Source organism: Tauraco erythrolophus, chromosome 2, assembly GCF_009769465.1.
Source record: "Tauraco erythrolophus isolate bTauEry1 chromosome 2, bTauEry1.pri, whole genome shotgun sequence".
In the NCBI taxonomy this organism is placed as follows: Eukaryota; Metazoa; Chordata; class Aves; order Musophagiformes; family Musophagidae; genus Tauraco; species Tauraco erythrolophus.
In genome coordinates this window covers 119439443-119457972 of record NC_141466.1, presented here as the reverse complement: position 1 = coordinate 119457972, position 18530 = coordinate 119439443, and the positions used below count along the sequence as shown (strand labels likewise).

Here is an 18530-nt window from a genome sequence, read left to right as displayed (position 1 = left end):
GAATGGGTAAGGTTGACTGGAGTCCCTAGAGGTAACCAGAAGCCTCAATCCTTCCCTTCAGTCCAACGGACCCCTGTCTACCTGTGGGGCAATGCGCAGGGGTGTCTGGATGCAGAGTTAAAGAATCCTGCGGCGGTTTGTTTTTCATTACTTGCTTCTTGGATCACCAACAGGCACTCAGTACAACGAGCAGAGGTCACAGGCACAGAGCAGAGGCTCTGACTTTCTCCAGACCGCTCCCTTCCAAGGTTACTTCAGCACTAATACCACTATTCTTATGAACAAGTGCACGTGCTCAGCCCACAAAATCTCACAGGCTGACATCGGCGAAGACAACCTGTTCTGCCCTGGGTGCCTGCCGTTTCCCTCTGATTCCACGTTTTGCTGGCACGAGGCTCAAAGAAGTGCAGGCCAGCAAGGCCTCACCTGCCCTTCTGGCCGCATTCCCTCTCTCCTTCTCACTTCTCTCCTTCTCACCTGCTGGATCCTGAGAAGGACGCGGCCGGTGCCACCGCGCCGGTAAGTGTGCAGACCACCAGCAGCGCGGCCGGGGCCGGGGAGCAAAGCCCCGTGGAGGCCCGGCCCTGAGGTGAGGTCACCTCGGCCACAGCGCGAGGTGCCGTTACTCGCGGTGCCGCTTCCTCGCGGTGCCGCCGGAGCGGGAGCAGGCGCGGCCCGGAGGCGCCGCTCCGCCACCGCCGCTGGAAGGTGGAGCCAAGCCCGGGCGCTGCCGAGGGAAAGAGAGACGCTCAGCGCCCGCTCTAGGATCCCCGCCTCCTTGGGCCGCTCTGCAGCTCCGCTCTATGGCCTTGGCGGAGCGTGAGGCGGCCGGGGGACGGGTCCCACGCCTGCGCGCTGCTCCCCCTCTAGCCGCGCGGCTCCATGGTGGCGGGTGGGGTCGGTGTGCTCCGCCCCACGGCTCCATGGCGGTGGCGGTGCTGCGGCCGCTGGACGCGCCGCCGGCGGAGCTGGTGCCGGCCACTGCACTGCTGCTGGCGCCGCCGCCGCTGTGTGCGGCGCTGCGCGGGCGGGGCGACGGGCTGGTGCTGGCGGTGCGGCCGGCGGGGCGCGGCGGGGCGCAGGCCGTGCTGCTGAACGCCGTGGCGCTGGAGGCGGGCGGGCGGCGGGGCGCGGAGCTGTGGCTGCGCGGGGCCGTGCTGCGGCGGCTGGGGCTGGCGGCCGGCCGGCGGTGGCCGTGTGGCCGGTGCGCCGCCCGCCGGCGCTGGCCTGGGTGCTGCTGGGGGCGGTGGGGCGGGCGGGCCGGCCGGCGGGCAGCGCGGTGCTGGTGCGGCGGGGCGAGGCGCTGCCGGGGCCGGGCCCGGGGCCGGGCCCGCTGGTGCTGGAGGCGCGGCCGGCGCTCCAGGGGTTGCTGGGCAACTGCACGCGCACCGCCCTCGCACCCCCGCCGCCGCGCGAGCACCACGGCCGGCGGCGCCCCCTGCCGCCGCCCCGCCGCCGCGCCACTCGTCTCCCGCTTCGCCGCCGCCGGGCCCGGGGGGGCGGTGGCGCGGCTCCGGGCGGCCCCCGGCGGCGGGGCGGGCGTGCGGCGGCGCGGAGGTGTGGGTGAGCCGGCGCGGGCTGCTGGCGCTGGGGCTCTTCCAGGGGGAGTGGGGTGCGGGTGGGCGCCGAGGGGGCGGCCTGCCAGCACCTGGCGACGCTGCTTGGCCCGGCCGCCGCCCTGGGCGTACCCGCGGGCCCCCCGCCGCGGGCCTGACCGACGGCAGCGCCCTGCTGGCCCCCGCCCTGGCCTCAACCTGGGCTGCGACCCCGCTGCCGCCGCGCACCTCTGCCTGCGGGTGAGCCGGGGCCCGGGCCCCGCGCCCCGCCGGGGCATGCGAGGGTCTCTGGGCGCGGGGTGGAGGCGGCGGTGGGGTCTCACCGCGCACCCTTTCCCCTCCGCAGAGGTATGGAGATGCGGCGTGGCGGATGGAAGAGGCAGTCGGTCTGTTGCTGTCCGAGCCCCCTTCGCCAAGGAGGTGCACCTGGAGATCGTCCGCTCGCCAGCCTACAGCGCCCAGGGAGGCTACGACCGCGTTCTCCACAAGCACTTCGAAACAGCCCGGTGAGCGGTCGGGGCAGAGACGTGTTTCTGTTCGCAGGGCGTGTTTGCGAGATGCTCCCTCGCTCTGTGTTGGTGGCACCCGGGTCTGGTACATGCTGATGATGTGCGTAATCAACATCTTAGCTGGTGCCAGATAGTTTTAGGATATCGACTGGTACCGTCTTCTCCTCATGAGTGTGCTTCGCTGCACGCAACACCTCTTGTCCTGTCCTGTGGAAGTCCCTTTAAGACTCCTTCCTCGTGATCTACCATCCAATGCTGAGAGCTTCCCGGTCCTGCCCACAGACCTTCGTTCTGGGGCGTGTTTGTGACCTCAGTTTTCAGCTTTGAAGGAAGTTGAGTAATCGGGAAACTGGATGTGTTGCCACCTTCTCTTATGACACCTGCCCCCAAGCCTCTTTCATTTGTCTGTTGGGGCTTTCTGTTGGAATTATACTCAGCTGTTCCAGGGATAAGGAGGCTATTTTGTCTGGAAGAGATGCTATTTAATGGCATTCATCTACTATACTGTTTCCAGAAGGTTCCCCTTAATGGTCTGGATGTGCCTGCTCACATCCAGTGCATGCTAAGTCTTTAGGTGACTGTTTATAGTTTTACTTGCAGGAAAGGAGTGAGTTGGTCTGAATAGCTACATTCTTTTCTGTAAAAATACCTGTGGTATGGGGTGAGGAGGACACCTGACCAGTAGGATTTACTCTCTTTCACTGGTGAAACTCCCTGTGTTTTTTGTAGGCTTGTCCAGGAGGGAGACATTCTGTGTGTTCCAACGTTTGGATATGCTGAGTTTTAGAAGTAAATGCAGACAAATTCCTACAGTAAGTGACAACAAACTGTGGCTCTATTACAGGGTACTGCAAGAGAAAAGATGCTTTTCCACTATTGACTCTCTTGGAACAAGACAGTTTATTCCATTCTGATCTGTCCCTGGAGTATAGAGTTTGTCGGCCTCTTATTTAGAGGGAAGAGAAAAATGTTTTAAAACTTACTAGTTTTATAGCACTACTACAGTGAATGTTTTCTAGGCTGTTTCTTGGTGGGAGGCAGAACCACAGGAGGCACAAGTCTTCCATTTGTGAACTTAATTAGCCATGTGGCAAGCCAGATAAGATAGCAGAGTTCATGGGATCTAAATAGCTTGGAGCTGTGTTGGTGCGCAAGTGGTACAATTATTCAGAGGGTGGAGAAAATTCTGGAGGAAACCTTTGCAGATCCCTTAATCTGTCCAGTAGGAAGAAGTAGTTTTCCTGTGGGGTGTCCAGGGCAGGGTGCTTGTAAGGCTGTCATGGTATTTGGGTGAGTCCTAGTCTACAGCCTACAGGACTCTGCACTGTAAGGTTTTATATGCTGCAGGTGAATCTCTGCAGAGTTGTAGCGAAGGAAGTGATGGCAGGAAAGAGAATGTCTTGAGATCTTAGATAGATGAAATAAGGTCAGTACAGCCATAATTGTGGACTGAAGCCACCAGCAGGTGTAACTGTTGACAGTCCTGTTGGTCTGTCTGGCCAAACAGCACAGCGAGGTCTGTAAAGGATCCATGTGGATCCTGGGAGAGGACAAGAGTATCTTTGCTTACCTGTGCATTTCAGCTGTCTACTTGTTGAAGGCAGGAGCAATACAGTTGTCAAGATCTTGACTCAGCAATTTAGGCTGCTTGCTTTTTCCCTTAGGTGGCCAGAGCTTTACTTCAAAGTGAGAAGGATTTTAGGCATGGTGGAAGACGAGCAATCTGAGGGTTACCTGGTGGACACGCAGCACACTTCTCTCTATCTGGTAAGATGTCAGTGGAAAGCAGGGAGAGTGTGCAGGAGATCTGTGGATGACAAAGGTGCCTGTGGAGACTTGTGTCACCTGCCATTGAAAAATGGCATTTCTGGACAGACCTTGTCACTTGGTACCAGTCTCTTCTCAGTGTTCCACAGAGTGCTATTTTCCTGTCCTCACAGGTGGGTTCAACAAACAGCGCTGTCCCATCTGCCCCAGCCTATAACAGCCATGAGTTCTGGAGCAGTTTGTCTCCTGCTGGACTTTCGGATGTTGTGAAGCAGCTCTGTGATGCTCTTCGGCCTCACCTGAACAGTTGGTGAGTTACAGTTCCTTCTAGTGAGCCCTAGGAGAGCTGGGACTCTGCTCTCCAGTCACTGGGAGAAGTGCCTGTGTGTTCCAGGGCAAGCACACTGAGCGGGGCTGGCAGCGTTCTCCTCTCAGGGCCAAGTGGCAGTGGGAAACTGATGGCTGTGAGAGCTGTATGTAGCTGCCTCAACCTCCACGTCTTCAAGGTAATTCCTGCTGCAGTCGGTTGATTGGTGGATTTACAAAGAATTGTGGAAATGTTCTTTAAGTTAGCCATCCCAACACCCCTGCTGCAACCATGTCACAAGCCTATCCAGAAGCTGCTCACATGCAGACAGAAGGAGTCCAAGTGTGCTGAGCTTAGCAGCTTGCTCTGGCACGGATTATGACTGCTGGTGGGCAGAACCTCAGAGCAACAGTTTGGATCAGCCTAAGGTCCGTCTAGCCCCCTGGCCTGTGTCTGAGACTGGTCAGTAACAGATGCTCAGGAAGAGAGCTTAAGCATGAAAAAATGTTTCCTCTGGCGTGTACCCTCCAGTGCTCCAGAATCAGTAATTTAGAGATCTTTTGGCCCAAGGGGTGCATTGGTACCTTTCTTTACTGACTCTTGCTATTATGGCTGTCAGTCTGATGTACTTACACATACTGCAATACACAGTTGTATTTCAGCAGACTAACTTCCTGTTGTTTGGTAGGCTGTTGAGTTCATACTATATCCCAGAGGGGTAGTAACTAAAATATACTGAGATAAATTGGAGAGAAAATGAGGGCAGGAACTGCAGTGGCATTGGGTATTTTCCACTGTTCCCACACAGGTTGGGCAAAAGTCATGTTGGAAACTGAGGCAGAGATCATACTGAGATCTTCTCTAGCTTGGTGGAAAGCCTAGAAAAGAAATGCAGCCCTTGGTTTGATAACAGCACGTGTGCCAGATCTGCTTCAAAATCTCGCGGCCTGTGGAAGAGCTGCCCTGTAACTGTGTTTGCATTCATCATACCCTCAACAAGACCAGAAAAGCCCCCAAGTCTTCCATAGTAGTGCTTGGCTTCTGAAAGGGGAACAACATCAAAATGTTTCTTTAGAAATAAAGAATTGGCCAAGATAAGGAAGTGTTACATCTGCTGTGGAGATGAATGAGGGGACACCGCACGACAGCATGAGGCCACTGCATAGATCGTATTGGGATAGGCTTGAAAAAAGTAAATGGAAGACAAATCAGATGAATAGCAGAGAAAGGGAAGTTACTGGAAACTAGAGGCATCCTTCAAAGGGCACAAACCTGTAGCAGGTTAGACTGAAGGATAGAGTTAGCACTCTCTGAGATGATGTCACTACTCGTGAAAAATCCATGTAGCTTTTGCAACAAGAAGTCCTGTCCTGTAAACCTTCAGAAAGTTACTTGAAGGTTTTACCAAGCATGCGGTGAAGGTAACTTGACCAACAGAGTCTACTTGGGTTTTGAAAAGGCTCTTTGGGAAACTGAGTGGTGGTGGGATGTGACTGAAGGTCCTGGCATGGATAAAGTGCTGGTTAAACATTAGGAACAGGATGGGAGTAGTTGGTTAGTCTTCACGATCAGCAGTGGAGCTCTGCAGGCATCTGCACTGGTAGCTCAGAAATTGTCTGGGAAGGGGGGTGAACTGTGATGTGATAGTTTGTTGATAAGTTGTTAAAGGTAAGACAAAAGGGAGACAGACTGTCCTAGTACTAGAGGAGAGCTTTAATGAGACCAAGTGACGGAGCAGTAAAATGTCAGGTAAAATTCACTATAGGTAGTTTTACATGGAAAATGATAGATTTCAAGCTGACTGTCACCAGTCAGTATGAAGAATTTGGTTTTATGTCAGTGACTCCATGAAAACTTGGGCTCTGTTCTCCATGTATGTCAAAAATCAGATCGTTTTTTGTGGGAGATGAGTGAGGACACCTGACACGATCAATATGATCAAACAAGTGAACCTTTATTTGTTTACACTCAGCGTGATTTATAGCTTTCTAAACAAGACTTGGCAATCTGTGATTGGCTATGATACAAGCAATAGCCCACCCCTTAGTATGATTGGTTGTATCCCGGAAGCAACGTCATTATGGTGTCCATTTCCTGGTGTCCATTTCCTGTTCCACATCCATTTCCTGTTCTGCATCAGGGCATGTGCTTTCAGGAAAGGCTGTATTGTTCACATGTCCATTGATTCTCGGGTATCTTTCCACAATATTTCAGGAAACAAGCTTGAGAGTAGGTGCTGCTGCTGCGCCAATCCATGTCTTGCCACAGCTTGAATATCATGCACACTTCTGGTCTCCCCATCGCAAAAGTGTAAAGCTGAACTGGAAAAATTCAGAGGAAGCTTCTGGGGAAGATCGGGGTCTAGACCAGTTTCTGTGTGGTGAATAGCTGAACAGGCTCTTCGGCTTGAAAAATAGAGAACTTGGAGAGAGTTTGTTAGAGGTTTACAAGATCTTGAGTGGTCAGCAGAGAGTGGAAAGTGTTTACTTTTCTGTGTGCCAGAACAAGGCTTGGGGCTGACAGGTGAAGCTAGTGGGAAAGGCAAGCTAAAGGAGATGATTCTTTGTGTAGGAAAGAGTATTTGGAGAGGAAATTTACTGTTAAGAAACTGTATCTGACTGGGAAAATCCCCTTTGGTGGGAATGGTAGGTGCCTGGAAGAGTACTGAGGGAAGAGGGTTATATGTGCTTGCCCTCATCGTACTCTTTTGTAAGCAGCCACTTGTGGACATGCTTGGAGACAAAATAGTGGGCTAAATGGACTCTTTGGCTGAACCAGTACAGCTGTTCCTATGTTCTTAAAGCTATGGCTCTACTGGGTAAGCTTCACAGCCAAAATGAGGTCAAGCTCTTGTCTCTGTCCAGCACTGGAGGTTCAGTGCACCAAGGCAGTCTTCACTACTTGTTAAAAATACTGTTTTGCTTCTGCAGGCTCCTTTTGTTCACTCTGATGATCTGGGTGTATCCCGCAAATTCTTTCATCTCCTTGAATCCGTAGTTACGTTTGCAAAAGTGAGGGGATTGGAAGTCACATGGTGACTCTTCTAGGAGAGTTGCTGAAACTTTGAAAGGACTTGAAAGAATAAGAAAGATGGAAAGAAGAGAACTGGCAGGTTCCTTTTTGTGGAAGGAAAACACAGGCTTGCTTCTTTTTGTGGGTATTTTTAGAGTAAACTCGTAGAAAACAAGATAAGCATTTTGGTATGTTTGGGGTTTCTTCTTCTGTTTAGCAGCTGAGTCCTGTTGAGTTTACATTGCTCTCTTTAATTGTTCTTTTCTATCCAAGTAAGGTTCTAACAGTGTGTCAGTGAAGGAGGTAGATACAGCCTCGGCCAGTTGCTGTGCAGCTCAACTTCTGGACATCATCCTTAGTGGTGCTGAGCTCTTACTCTCCTGCAGATGTGCCATAGCTCTTGCGATCCAGTACTAGATTGCAGAGACTTCACAGCATCTTCACATCTGTGTATTGGATGCACTGTGGCACTGCCATGTCCTGGCAGGTGGCCTCAGGTTCTAGTGTGATGTGCAAGGCTGTAGCTCTGGTTTTGACCTTGTGTGCTGCTTTTAAAGACTAACACGCTTACTGTTGAAGCCGGAGGTGTTTACTATCCATCCTATTCTCATCCCAGCTTTTACACTCTCCCCTCCTATTCTCACTTACTGCAACGCTTACATTACCGTTCCACCTTCTCTTCCCTTCCCCTGACTGTTCTGCATGCTCTCCTACAAGACACAGTAATTATCCACACTGTCATCTCCACCACTGTATGATCAGCAGTTTTTTGTCTTTTCTCTCTGCCCTTCTGTACTTGCATACAGATGCTGCTGCCATTTGGTTGTGCCTGCCACAACCCTAACTCCTGGGTTTTATATAGTACATGGAGCACAAGAGTTCCTCTGCTCTGTGTCCTCATCCTGACCCTTTATGTCAGCTCTTGCGGCTGTGGCGTTCTCCCTGCTCTGAGCTACCCTTTCCAAGGATGAGGCCCAGGGAATCCCAGAGATAGTTTGTCTCTCCCTGTGCGACCTCGCAGCACAAGGAGGCAGCACTGCATGTTTCCGTCAGCGTTCAAACTGCTGTTCAAGGCTCACCAGTCACCTCTCCCATTTTGATGACTTCATCAAGTGTTTGCTTCGTAAATGGTGTCTGGGCTTCTAGCCACCTCTAACTTTTTTTTTCCCTCCTCTTACCTTCTGCCTTACTCTTGCACTTTGAGCCTGTGTGGCACTGGGTTGAACAGTTTCCTGAGCCTCCCCCTCTGCTCTTTGCACTGTTCCCCCAAGACACCTTGTTCTTCCTGTCTTGGCCTCTTCCACAGCAATTCCATCCCTTGAGCTGTGACATCCACTGTATCTACTTCTCCAGTCCCTTGGCTTCACCTCTTTCAGACAAGGCTCTCCTGCCCCCATCACTTCCTGCAGAGAAGCAAGAAACAGCCATTTTTTGTGTGCCAGAGAGTCCTGAATGTGTCTGTTTTGAGTGTGTCCTGAATGTGTCTATTCTATGTCTCTGGGAAACATCCACTTAGATCTCCTTTCAGCTGTGAATTGCCCCTGGAAAGCTTTGTGGAAGTGAACATTGTCCTGGGTGCCACAGCTGCCCGTGTTGCAACCGCTGCAGACTCTGTGTTGTGTGGTCTGTCTCACAGGTTGATTGCGTTAGTTTGTGCAGTGACACCAGTGGAGCCACAGAGGAGAAAGTACAGATGGCCTTCGCCCAGGCTGAGCAGTATCGTCCATGTGTGCTCCTGCTGAAAGACATCGAGGTGCTTGGCAGAGACCGGGATAGGCTCGGAGAGGACCCCAGGGTCATTGCTACTCTGAGACGGCTGCTGCTGCACAGAGACCCAGCGCTGAGGTATGGACCCTGCATGTTTGCTGTGGACACCTGAGGTGATTGTTTGCTTCTGCCATTCGCAGGGCAGCAGTCACCGTTACATCAAGGTGACTGATTGCTAACATGCCCTGTTTTATTTTTAATCCGGTGGAGTCTCTCCCAGACTCACTTTGTTTACTTCAGCAGGGCCTTGTTCTTCCAGCTTAGTGTCAGAGGGAGTCAGGAAGCTTCGTTGTCTAAAGCTGGTTTCAGATGAGCAAACCTGGCGTATTGGCCGTGAGGCCTGCCAAGGGTCGCAGGGACCCTGGAAGAGAGAATCTTAAGGGAGACCTGGGGAGTATTTTGAGGCCGATGACAAGCACCAGGGCACAGGGAGGGGAGACATCAAGTGAAGAAATAAGATGTCATTTGAACGGCCTTGACTTGGAGACAGAGCTCACACAGCAGTTCAAGGGCAAGCTGAAGGAGAGTGGCTGCAAGACACCTTGGCCAATATGTGTACTTTTCTCAGAGCAAAGGCTAGCTATTGCAGGGCGACTTGGCGTGGGTGATGGCAATGTAAGAGGGAAGCTTCCATAGAGCTGAGGCCGTGCACTGTCCACCTTTTGTCAACAGCCACCCTGTCCTGGTGATCGGCACAACCTGCAAGCCCCAGGATGTTCCTGCAGACGTGCAGACGGCTTTCCTTCATGAGGTGAAAATAGAAGCCCCTTCAGAAGAGCAGAGGAGGTCAATGCTGAGCATGCTGACTGCCAGTCTGCCTCTGGGCAAAGAAGTGAGCCTATCCAAGCTGGCCCGCAGGACTGCAGTGAGTGAGACCACAGCAGCATGTGGAGATGGGCAGGCTGAGAGTGCTGGGCCAGCCTCCTCTACCTGGCCATGGAGAAGGGGGGCAATTTCCACAGCCCAGTCAACTTCTTCAGTGGCTAACCCTGATCCTCAGACAGCAGGATTAACTGCAGATTTCTAGTGCCTGAGGACCACGCACCTTTTGCAGAGGTGTTGGCTGATGCTCAGCTCTGCTAGAAGACAGAGCCAGTGGAAAAAAAAAAAAAAAAAAAAGAAACTAGAGCCTTTAACCAGGGCACAGAAGCTCAAAGAACAGCTCTGCGTGGAATTTTTCCCCATACACCTTTTACGGCCTTGCTGGAGCTGTGGTCAGGGACTGAACTGATGCTGTTTGTTTCCGCATTCACAGGGTTTTGTACTGGGAGATTTCTGTGCCTTGTTGTCCCACAGCAGCCGGGCTGCTTGTACCCGCATCCAGGCCTTGAGGTAGCACAGGCAACAGGGCAGGAGGTGGGGGAGGGCGGCAGAGGCTGCAGCCAGCCTTGTAACACCAGGAGTGGGAAAGAGCCTGAGTCCTTCCCTTCTCTTTCCTTGCCAGTTTTCCAGGCGGACTGAGTGAGGAAGTGGAGAGAGACTTCTGCACTGCTGGGTTCCCAGTGCTTGAGGAGGATTTTAGTGTTGCGCTGGACCAGCTGCAGGACGCCCATTCGCAGGCAGTGGGAGCCCCAAAGGTAGGATGTTGGGGCAGAGGAGGGGAGGTTGGTTCTCTAGAGCTGTTTGGCTCAAGATACCTCTTGTAGACCTCTCCAGACGGGGCTGTGCTCTGGCATGTCACTTCCTCCAGTGTCCTTCCATGTATTTCCCCAAACTTGAGTGGGAAACAGTCTCACTGTGGGCTTTCTTCTACGAATGCTTTTCACGCTCTTGGCTTTGAACTTGGTCAGGGAAGCCCTTGCTGCTTTGACTGGAGATTTCTCGGTTGGCCAGTGCCATAGGGGTGCCAGCTGTGTAGCTCAGCCTTTCAAGAGACAAATGCAACTGCAGGCTGGCTGCCTTCCTGAGTTCTCTCCAGCCACCTGGCGTATGGGAACAAAGAGGCTGGGGCACAAGCTGGGGAGGAAGTTTCCCTACATGTGTAAGAAGCCTTATACTTGATCGCTGGCCTTGGACGCTGCTCGGGCTGACACGGGCTATTTTGACAGCCAAGCAGTTTGAAGAGCTAAGGGTTCTTCAGGGAAAGGGACATGGGGTGTCAGAGAGAACCAAGAGAGTCAGCTTCTCTGGAGGAGCTTGATCCACCTCTGGTGGCTTGAAATCTGAGGAAACAGTGGGGTGACTGTTTTTGCTGGGTAACGTGGGGTTAGGACCAAGCGAAGTGATCAGAGTGTCTTCTCCGCACCCTCGAGTGTGAATGATTGAGCTTAGCACAGGACAGGAAATGCTGCCTTTGGAGCTGGTGCTTCCCCAACTGCCCATTTGCAGTCCTGCCCTGGCAGGATGACACCTTGCTAGTGTCACCATCCAGGAACTACTCTGAGACTTAATTCATTCATAGATTTACTAGAGAGTGAAACGAGCTCTGCTTTGAGGCGTGTTTGCTGTAAGACAAATAATAACCATTGAGCATGCTCGGCAGCGAGCTGTGTGAATTGGAGCTAATTTTGTTTGTGTTCTACAGTCCTTTATCTATTTCTTAGGAATTGGCTGCAGTTCAGGAAGCCCTTTAGCAGACCTGGATACTCTCAACATACACAAGTTTCAATTCCCTGTTTGTGTTTTCTGGTTAGTCACATGTTTGTTTGCAGTTACAGCTTGAGCTTCCTAGAGAGAAGTAATTTCAAATTTCCAGTTGCTAGCAATGTCTGCAACGTGTCCTACACTTAGGATTTTCTCCCCTGAAAACACCCTTGCTGCAGTGTTCTGGCTCCTGTGCTGATGTCTGTAGAGCTTTTTCTGGCCAGGCAGTAAAGCAGGAGTGCAGAGCAGAAGGCAACTCTTCCAGTCATGGGCACTGGAGAAGGACGGCCGGTGGCCTTTTGCTTGGAAAGATTTTTCTGGAAATCCTTATCTTGTCTGACCTGATTTTCCTGGTGGACTTGCTGGACAGCTGGAGAAATAGCATGAGATAGCATTATCTCAAGTAACAAAGCCAATCTGGCTGAGGGGGAAAGAATTTTGCTCTGGCCTATTTTTAAACTCAGGAGGATCTGTCATGCAGGCTGTGGCATTCCTGCTATTTCTTAAGCTGCGAGCAGAGCAGCAGCATCCTCCAAGATTGTTTTGCTCTGCATAAAATAACGAAAGTGGTATGGCTCACCCCTCTAAAGTTTGCTGTCTTTCCTTTCTTCGCAGTGATCCCTTGCATGTTTGCAGTTGACCCCATCCCTATCTATTTCTTTTGAGCATCTGTGGACTTTGTTCTTGCATCTCCCCTTTCAAAAGCAGCTAGTTTTCTGTACAGTGTCCTCTAGGATGTCTGTCTGTCACATCTTCCTTCACATGGCAGAGATTCCTAGTAGCCCAGGTTTTGTTGCTCTGATGTGAAGTCCTTGTACACTCTCATTGCCCTGTGGAACAAGGTGCCCTGAACACAAGTAGCTCGTAATTGCTAGGTCCGTTTTTTGGTGTTTTTTTTGTTTGTTTTGTTTTGGGTTTTTGTTGTGGGTTTTTTTTTTCTTGTTTTTCCCTTCCCTCATGTGTCCCAGGGGCTGTCTGCAGGAGGGGCTCCTGGGGCTCTCTCCCCACAAAGCTGCAGGAAGCTCTGGCAGATACTCTCCCCAGGGTATTTTTGCTGACAGGTGATGTGAGGTGCAATGGAGGATTGGAGACAAGGCGGCACGCTGCGAATGCAGCTTGCCCGGGGACATGTGCAGTTTGTTTTCCCAGTTGCAAAGCTCAGGAGAGGTGAAATGTGGATGCTGGGGGATGCCACAGCAAGGATGGCTGGGCAGTGCAGTGTGGGGCTGAATTCCTGCACAGCTGGACACAGCTGATGGCACAAGGGGCTGATGACTAATGCCTCACTGAAGCAAGAGCTGCCCAGGCTTTGTCCAGGCTCAGGAAGAAGTGCTGACTCTATCCCTCTCTTGGCAGATCCCCTCCGTGTCCTGGCAGGATGTTGGTGGGCTCCAGGACGTGAAGAAGGAGATCCTGGACACTATCCAGTTGCCTCTGGAGCACCCAGAGCTGCTGTCACTAGGTCTATGCCGCTCTGGTCTGCTGTTGTACGGGCCTCCAGGGACAGGGAAGACCTTGCTGGCAAAAGCTGTGGCAACCACGTGCAACATGACATTCCTTAGGTGAAGAGTGGGGGTCTTGCAATGGGACTGACTTTCTCCTGGCAGTGGATGGGCATGCTCTAAGTGGCTCCCTCTGCTTCTGCCCCACAGCGTGAAAGGGCCAGAGCTCATCAACATGTACATTGGGCAAAGCGAGGAGAATGTGCGTAATGGTGAGCAGATGCATCCTGCCCTTGCATGTGGGAAGATGGGGCTTTTCTGTGGTGCTGGAGGGAAGGAGGTAGTGCTTAAACCCCTTTTCCCAACTCCCACCCACAGCTGCAAGCAAGGACATGAACCCAGCTGTCTCCTATACCCATTCTGTTCCCTGCCTTGCTGCAGCTTCCCCTCCTGCTCTCTCTGCCCCTGTTGCTCCTGTCCCTAGAGTTCCTGATGAGATAGCAGCCTCTCGGAGTCACAGCTGAGCCTTGGTGCCCATTGTTCTGGGTGCTGCCTGTCCCTACTCCCACTGAGCCCCTCAGGCAGAAGCAGTTGGTGGTGGTGATGCAGTGGACAGCTGGTTTCCATCCACAGCTCTTCCCTGCGGGTGACGTAAGCAGGTCCTGTTGCTGTTGACTGCTCTTCCAGGTCTCTCTCACCTTTTGTGCTGTCTCCTCCCAGTGTTTATCAGAGCCAGGGCAGCTGCTCCCTGCATTATCTTCTTTGATGAACTGGATTCCCTGGCCCCCAGTCGTGGGCGGAGTGGAGACTCAGGGGGTGTAATGGACAGGTGAGTGAGCATCAGGCGTCCTTGAGAGAGCAGCATACCTGACTCAGCTAGAGGGATGCACAGGATTGCCCTGCAAGGCAGAGTCCATCCCAACTCTCTCTACTTTTTCCCTCCCTGCTCCCTTCAGCTCCTCTGCATGACCTGTCTTCTCTCTCTGGACATTAGCATTGTTTGCATTGCTGCAGATTCCTGGTTGCCCAAGCTTGTTGTGCAAACATTTGGTTAAGACAGAGTCTCCTCCCGCTGCTTCTGTGGGTGCCAGCTGCTCCCTTTGGCCTCTCCAAGGTCATCCTTCACACCCCTGCCGTGCTCTCCTCCTATTAGCTGCTCTTCCCTGTGGTGGGAAATCTTTCAGCTGCCTCTGGTAGAACCAAAATATGTACAGCTCGGAGATACTCAGAAACAAGGTTATTTCCCCCAGGCTGCTTCTGCTGAGCGGATAGTCCCCCTTCGATGTTCGTCTCCATCCATGAGGGGTTCTGCAGAGTTTTCCAGTCATACTATGTGCCTCTGGTGTTTGTCTTTGGTGTCTACACACAAGCCAGTAGCTCTGGAAGGGACTGAGTATGGTGCCCATTGGTTGCCTCAGGTGATCCTAAAACCTGGTGAAAATATCCCCATTGCAGGAGGCCTGTGCAGCACTGAAGTACTGTGCTGCCAGAGCAGCTTAAGCCCTGTGGCTGCAGAACTAGATCTGCAACGTGTGCTGTTCACTGCCCTGAGGCTGGTTGGCAGTGTCACTGGCCTGCCAGGGTGTCCCCGGCATGGGCTGACAGGCCAGTCTTGCAGCTGAACTTGCTGGGCAGTACCACATAATGGGGAGAGTTAGGACCAGTGGGCACATCCAAGTGGGGAACCTGAGCCATATCCATGCATATCTGCCTATGTTTCGTCTGTGTTGCCGGTGTCTGGTAGCAAGTATAAGCACATGCGGCCATCCTGGCAGGAATGTCAGAGCCAGCACGGGTCTGAAGGACTGTCTTAGTACCGGGGGTTTGCACACACTTTGCAATGTGCCCACAGGCTCACTGCTGGCGCTCAAACAGAGAACTCTGGATGGCTTTCAGGGCTCTTCAGGGAAGAGAAACATGAGCTGAAGTCCAAGACACGGACCTGCCAGTGGCCTTGCTTATTCCTCTTTTCGTTCGGTAGCTGAGGGTGACAGTGGTTGACTTGCCAAGGCCTATTTGCGAGTGTCCTGTCTTACTCCTTGCAGAGTCGTCTCACAGCTCCTGGCTGAGCTTGATGGCCTTCATTCCACCAGAGATATATTTGTCATTGGAGCTACGAACCGGCCTGACCTCTTGGACCCGGCTCTGCTCCGGCCAGGCAGGTATGTCGCATCCTACCCTGCCTTGCATTAGGCTAGTTCCCCAGAGCTCCTCGGGCAGTGATGAGCTGGACTGTGTCCCCAGCATGTTCCTTCCACAGAGACTTTTCCTAAAGCCCCCAGCCCTGGCTTGTGAGGGAGACAGGCCCTCAAAGGAAGCCAGTGCCTATGGCTATAGCAGCAGCATGAGATACCGCTGCTCGTTGTCCCCACCATTCTGGTTATGGCCCCAGCAGCACAGCAGGGCAATAAGGGACCTGCCGTGGCACTTTGTATCTGCTGTTGTTGGACCTCACGTGGTTCCTGTCAGCCCATTTCTCCAGCCTGCCCTGGTCCCTCTGGAGAGAAGCCCTGCCCTCCAGCACATTGAGACCTTCCACTCTAGGCTTTGTTATCCACGAACTCGAACTTGACAGCAAAAGGAGCTGCCTCAGGGCCACCCTTCACTTTCTGGTACACAGGGCTGAGCACCAATGGCGGGTTTGTCTTGGCCTATTCTCAACTGTCTCCTCTCTCTGCGGGCAGGTTTGACAAGCTGGTCTATGTGGGCATAAATGAAGACCGGGAGTCGCAGCTGCAGGTGCTGAGTGCTGTCACCAGGAAGTGAGTGACCCTGTGCTCTCACAGCAGCCTTCCACCACCCTCCAGCGGGTCACAGCCTTCCTGGGTTTGATGAGTAATGTGCTCCAGCTTGGCTTCATGTCTGAGCCCTGGGAAGCACCTGAGTCACTGACCCACAGCCAGCAGGTAGGGGAAGAGGATGAGGAAACTTCCACAAGCTGAACTGAGGCTGGTTTCCTTGCAAGATGGGAGCAACTGAGCTGGCTGTCCAGGTGGAGGGGTTGGGAGAGTTCCCCAGGCACCATGCCCACATGCTCTTCTTGAGGAGCTCAGCCAGATCCTAACAGAGTGATGAGACTGCAGCACACCAGCATAGCAGGAAGATCCCATTTGCTTCCTGCAAGAGTTCCCCTGGCACGTCTCCTGCTGTTTCCAAGTCCAAGGGTGAAGGCAGCTCCATTTGTCTCACTGCCTCTCCTCCTGCGATGCTGAGAGGTGTTCAGCCTGTGTGTCTTCCTGAACACTGGTTTTGTGGGATCACTGAGCCGCGGGGTTTGGCTGCTTCCCCAGCTGCTCTGAGCTCCTGCGAGCATCTCTGGAGAGAGAACAGTGAGCCCTGCAATTCAGGTGCAGAGCTACCACCCACCACGGCTGGGAGAGCAGCTGTGAACCTGCCTCTGCAGGGGCTTTCTGTCATGGATGGCTGTGGTTGCTGCTGCCTTTGATGATGAGCTAGCAGGAGAGGCAAGAGCGTGGGCTGGCTGTGAGCATCTTCTCACACAATGTGGCTTGGCAGTCGTGCCCTCCAGCTCTGTGGTGCGGTTCATACCGAAGGAGGCTCACTGTCTGCAGCGTGGCTCTGGTGGGATGGTTTGGTGTTACAGTGGTTTGTACTGTCTGTAATTAAACTTGTTCTTATCCAGCCCTGGCTGCAGGCTGTTCCCAGGCATGTGGAACACTTCATTTCTCTGAGTGAGAACTCAAAAGTTGCCTTTGATCCTGCTTAGCAGGAGGGAGGACCTTGCTGTTGGGGTGTTTCAAAGAGTAGTGACTGTGTTGAAAAAACAAACCAACCAACCCCTTTTATTTTTTTGGAGCATGCAGAATACAGTCCAGAAGCGGCTAAACATGGGGCCTCCAATTTCTCCTGCCCAGTCACACTGGCTGCTGCATCTCTCCTGGTCTGTTTTTTTCTGTGGCTTTTACATCTGCAGTTTTCTCTTTTGGCAGGTTTAAACTGGATCCTTCTGTGAATCTCACCACCATCCTAGAAAAATGCCCGGCTCAGCTGACGGGAGCAGACATCTACGCCTTGTGCTCAGATGCCATGATGTGTGCTGTCAAACGCAAGGTGGAGTGGATTGAGGAGGGTAAGAGCCCGGCCCCTACCTGTCCCACCTGTCGGGGCGGCCCAGCACAGGGGCAGAGAGGAGAGTTACCACTGCTTGTAACTGGGCTTCGTGAGAAGAGCCTCGATGGACCACGTCTGCATGCCAGGCTCTGGGTTACTGGCAGGCAGGCAATTTTCTTCAGATGTGATCATCTTCACCTCCAGTGCTTGGCTACAAGGGGAAGGAGAGAGACACAGGTTTTTCCTTCCAGTCTCTGGTGGCTGGAGAGTGGGCTGTTGGATCTTGCCAGCTGCCCTTGTGCTTTGTGCTCAGCCTTTTCCTATTCTCTCTCTCATGCAGGGCTGGATACTGAGAGCTCTGCTCTGATGCTGACCATGGAAGACTTCCTGCAGGCTGCTGTGAGGTTGCAGCCGTCAGTCTCTGAGCAGGAGCTGCTCAGGTACAGACTCATCCAGCAGAAGCTTGCTGCCTGCTAATGCTCAGCAGGGCTGGGACTGGAGGAATGATGGGGAGATGTGTCAAGGGATGCAAGAGAACAGGTACAAACAGGCACCCACCTCCTCTTCCCTGATGTCTCCTGGGCTTGCTTCTTTTGAGCTTGAGTGAAAAACTGTCTGTGCAGTTTCTGGAGCCAGAGCCTGGTGGAAGCACTGCTCTGCTCAGCCAAGCTGGTGGTGGATTCTCTAGTGATCCCTCACATCTTGAGGAGCACTTCGTGGCTGCCGGGAGCATTCTGGGGTGACTTCCTCACTGGGAGGAAGCTGAGTCTTACAGTTATGGGCAATGCAGGAGTGTCTCCATGGGTGACAGAGCATTGGTGGGGCGCAAGGCCCAAACTGCACTGGTTTTGGCAGCAAGAGGAGGCTGGAGGCAGTTGTTTGTTGGGATGTCAGCCTCCAGTGAGAGGTGCTGGCCAGACATCAGCAGGACACAGGGCACCGCTGTTGCAGCTGGCCTGAGCTCGACATGGTCTCTCTCAATAAATACAGGTTTTTGGCACTAGGAATTCATTGCCGGTTCTCAGATCTTTGCTTGCTGATTGTGTCTGTGAGCTTGGAAGGTCCCTGTGAGCCCCAGGCATGCTGGGTGTTGCAGAGAAACCCGTGCGCTGCACATAGAGGGGGGAGCACACCTCTGAGCAGGGCTGAGGCCACCCTTATCTGGCAAAGGTGGCCAGAACAGCTGGAGTCCACGGCAGATGAGGAGAAGTTGAGGGAGTGGAGTTTGCTCAGCTAGGAGCTGAGCTGCCTCTGCAGTTTTTCCTGGAGACACTGGGGGACGCGACAGGAGGACACGGGGCAAGTGGCAGCAAGGGAAATTCCCACTGGATACTAGGAAAGATGTCACAGGGAGAGGGAGGGCTCCAGCCTTGGAAATACCTTGGCTGGAGCAGCCTTGAGCTGCTCTGTCTGTGCTAATCTGAGCCGAGTGTGAGTTGGCCTGGGCCCCCTGAAGGCCTGTCTCACCTCCCTCTGCAGCCTCGCAGCAGCTGCCAGCACAACTGCACATGCCCTG

At 53.2% G+C, this 18530-nt stretch overlaps 1 protein-coding gene across 1 annotated transcript; it reads left to right on the top strand.

The window, feature by feature from the left end:
* Positions 1-923: 923 nt before the first annotated feature.
* PEX6 (peroxisomal biogenesis factor 6) lies at positions 924-17943 on the top strand. Its single transcript, XM_086630586.1, is given in 25 exon segments — positions 924-1188; positions 1191-1446; positions 1448-1544; positions 1546-1611; positions 1613-1660; positions 1662-1706; positions 1708-1747; positions 1750-1796; positions 1905-2062; positions 2795-2847; positions 2850-2877; positions 3730-3832; positions 4006-4142; positions 4227-4338; positions 8788-8996; positions 9591-9783; positions 10174-10250; positions 10363-10495; positions 12858-13063; positions 13154-13215; positions 13664-13772; positions 14989-15105; positions 15628-15705; positions 16894-17033; positions 17355-17943. Coding segments are annotated over 25 exon segments (2916 nt in total). The 3' UTR covers positions 17492-17943.
* The last annotated feature ends 587 nt before the right edge of the window (positions 17944-18530 follow it).